At 46.5% G+C, this 3361-nt stretch overlaps 1 protein-coding gene across 1 annotated transcript; it reads right to left on the bottom strand.

Annotated features, from left to right (window-relative positions):
• Positions 1-1120: 1120 nt before the first annotated feature.
• has1 (hyaluronan synthase 1) lies at positions 1121-3148 on the bottom strand. The gene is made up of 4 exons (XM_068569714.1): positions 2465-3148; positions 2146-2371; positions 1896-2028; positions 1121-1796 (listed from the first exon to the last, which is right to left on the bottom strand). Exons 1-4 carry the CDS (start codon positions 3146-3148, stop codon positions 1121-1123), a joined length of 1719 nt encoding a protein of 572 aa, XP_068425815.1.
• Between the last annotated feature and the right edge of the window lie 213 nt (positions 3149-3361).

The raw sequence follows: 3361 nt of genomic DNA, 5'->3' as shown, positions 1-3361 counted from the left end.
TTTACATCTGTTTTATAAGAACACAAGATTGTAACTTTGATTATACTTTCACAGCCACACCTGTTGATGTTAGCGAAGATGCTAACGCTCACGCTGAGGAAGGGTTTGGGTTTAGGAGGCCGGTGTGTCACATGAGGCCCAACTGCAGGTCAAGTTATATTTGCCCTTGCGCTCAGTGTAATTGTGCACTGAAGTCAAGTTTTTCTTCCAGTAAATGTTTTCAAAGAAAACAGGACAGTACACATGAGAAAATATATTTTAATTTTTAATTTCTATATAAGCTCCCAAAACCATAAAATTCTTTCTGACAATTCACAACCATTACAACAAATCTTTATATATATATATATATCTACAATTCTAAGCAATACATTTGTCCATTTCCTTCTGTAAAACGACACTAAACAACGTGCATCTTACACACATACTAGTAGGTATACAGCAACTTCTTAAAGGTTTCAGGTTTCAGTAAGGGACTCTATATTTTGATCCACAACCATCATTATCATTGCCCAGTTTTCTCATCGAGAAACAACACGTTAACTCTCATTGTTTGTATTTTCAAGTAAATGTGCAACGCTGCAGAAAGTGTCATCCAGGGTCCAGTGCAGTAACAACAACAGTGTTAAATGTACGGTCATAAACTGACACAGTCAAGCAAGTGGAGTTCAGTGTGTTGTTCAAATGTTCTCTATTCACACACATGGACATATTTTTAAAAAAAACAAACATACATAGACCAAGATTCATTGCCCATCTTTAAATATTATTTTTTTTAATCAAACCTACAGTTTTCCCAACTTTCGATATCATGAACAAATATCTGATGGAAGGCCAACTCGTCCACATAATCTTACAAAGAGAAACCTGAGAAACGCACGGGCCCACAGCCCGCAGTACAGTATCCTTTAAATGTGCAACACCTCCATACATGAATCAAAACGTCTTCCTTTAAATATATTTATGGTCTTTTTGTTATAAATATAAAAAATATTTATCCATGAGTACAATAAATGTTGGACAAAATAAATAAATGAAACCAACTTCATAAAATAAAGTCAACGGTTGACTTTGAATAAATAATGTTCCTTCTCTTAGTTCTTTCCAGGTCCCTTTGGAGCTACGCACTCAATGCGTATTTTTGGGCACGTTTCCTGCATGACTTGCGAAACCACACCCAGTAGAGGACCATCATGAGCGTCCAGTAGAACACGTACGCCGCACAGCCGAAGATGATGAACCTCATCTCTAGTAGCTTCGCTGCAGTCGTCCAGTCCTCTCGGCTCTCCTTGTATATCGTGTAACCGAGCCCACTTAGTAAAATGGCTACCCACACTGACAGAGGGAGGAGGGGCATGTAGTTTCCAACAATCTTACGCCTGCCTGATGTCCCCCAGCTGCTTTTGTTCATGGTGATGATGGCAAAGTACTTAGCGGGCAGCAGGCTGGTCATGTACAGGGCCGAGTAGAGGGACATGAACACCATCACCATGTTTCTGCGCAGGATGCAGGCGTACGCCGCTTTCACCAGCCCGATCAGCTGGATGCAGCACAGGATCCAGAGGATGTCCCACAGCGTGCCGATCCAAAACAGCTGGATGATGGTGGCGGTGACGAAGAAGGGGAAAACGCCCGAGACGATGGACTCGTAGGTCATCCAGAGGTGGTGCTTGTGCCACCACATGGCGTTGAAGAGCCACTCGCGGAAGTACGATTTGGTCCAGCGAGTTTGCTGGTTGAGCCAGCGCAGAAACTGAGCGGGTGTCTCCGTGTAGCATTTGGAGCGGGCTGTGTATCTAAAGGAGATGGTCGGAAAGAATAAGGCATGAGAAACCTTTATCATCACGGCAGAGATTGCCCCGAGAAGATAGTCGCATCTGGTGCAGGCGTCTTACTTTGTGGCGAAGCCCATGCTCAGCATCCGGTTGGTAAGATGTCTGTCGTCACCGAATGTGCAGTGAGTTCCCAAAAACGTCTGATTGTACCAGGACTCCAGGAACTGCTGGAGGAGATCGTTCCTGTACAGACCTTCACGGGACAATTCAGGAATGAGTGACAATGACTTACAACAGCGTCTTAAAGCCATTTCTACTGCTTGACATGTAGAATGAATACTTTGATGAACATCTCATGGATGTCCCTTACCCAAAGGACCACTTATGCAGGACACGCAGTTGAAGAAGGACTGGCAGGACCGTTCGATGTTGAACGCCATCCAGTACCTCAGACTGCTCATGAAGCTGATGTAAGAGTCTTTCAGGTTGAGGATCATCACATCTCCTCCCACGGCGCCGTACTTGTGGTTACTTTCCAACACTTTACACAGCTCCACGGTGGCCAGAGAGTCCAGCTTGGTATCGGAGTCACACACCTGGGGAGGGAGGACAGGACTCAGTCCTTAAAAAGAAATCGTATAAAAGTGTCTTCACATTGAAGGAATAGGATGTTATAGAAAAATAGATACCTGTATGTAGTCAACTGATGACCCGAGTGCTTTGAACGCGGTGTACATCACCTCCCGTTTGCCGCCCCACTTCTGCATGATGCACACGCAACTCTTGTTCTGGATCAGCTGCTCTACCTCTTTCCGCTGTGGATCCTCAGCGAAGGTATCATCCGCGTCTGCTCCGGGGCCCGTTTCCGCCGCCGGCCGGGCCTGGGTGGGGTCCCACGTGTGGTAGTTGTTCCTCCACACACAAAAGCCAGGGTCCTGGTCCGCGAACACCTCCCTGAACATGTCCATCATGTACTGGTCGTCCTCCGAGTTCCCGTCGATCACCATGATGATGCGGAGCAGCTCCGGAGGATACTTGAGGGCCCTGATGGAGTTGAGGCACTCTCGGAGATACGAGGGGTCCTCCTGGAAAGCGGATATAGTGAAGCCGATGGTTTTGGTGAAGGTGCACGGGTCTGAGCGAGCCTTCATCCGGCGGTGCTCGATGAAGGCGAATAAGCTCTGGACCAACACGTGGAGTGAGAGGAGTAGTCCATAAAAGCCAAAGGAGATGATTCCATACATGGAGGTCACTAACTGGAAACCGGCAACGTAAGCCCACACCATCACGCCCAGGACCAGCAGAGCAAAGGCGAACGTGAGGACGGCGCGGAGTATTGAGCCGAGCTTCTTCAGCAGAGGTTTCAGCTCCATTGTGCTTCTCTACCTAACAGAGAGCAAAAACACCACAGACACAGAGTTTAGTTTGTGTGTGAAGGATTCCTACCGGTCCTTGTCATGCTATAAAAGTGAGCAGACGCTCCCTGTGGTTTGGGTGGGAAGGGTGTTTTATATGGAGTTAGTTTGATGTGGACTGTTGAAAGACACGTTAACAAGCTGTACTAGTTGGAAAATAATGCAGCTGGC

Source organism: Clinocottus analis, unplaced genomic scaffold, assembly GCF_023055335.1.
Source record: "Clinocottus analis isolate CAN_PGR_092001 unplaced genomic scaffold, fCliAna1.0.p SCAF_9, whole genome shotgun sequence".
Classification (NCBI taxonomy): Eukaryota; Metazoa; Chordata; class Actinopteri; order Perciformes; family Cottidae; genus Clinocottus; species Clinocottus analis.
This window is presented reverse-complemented; position numbering and strand designations above follow the sequence as displayed.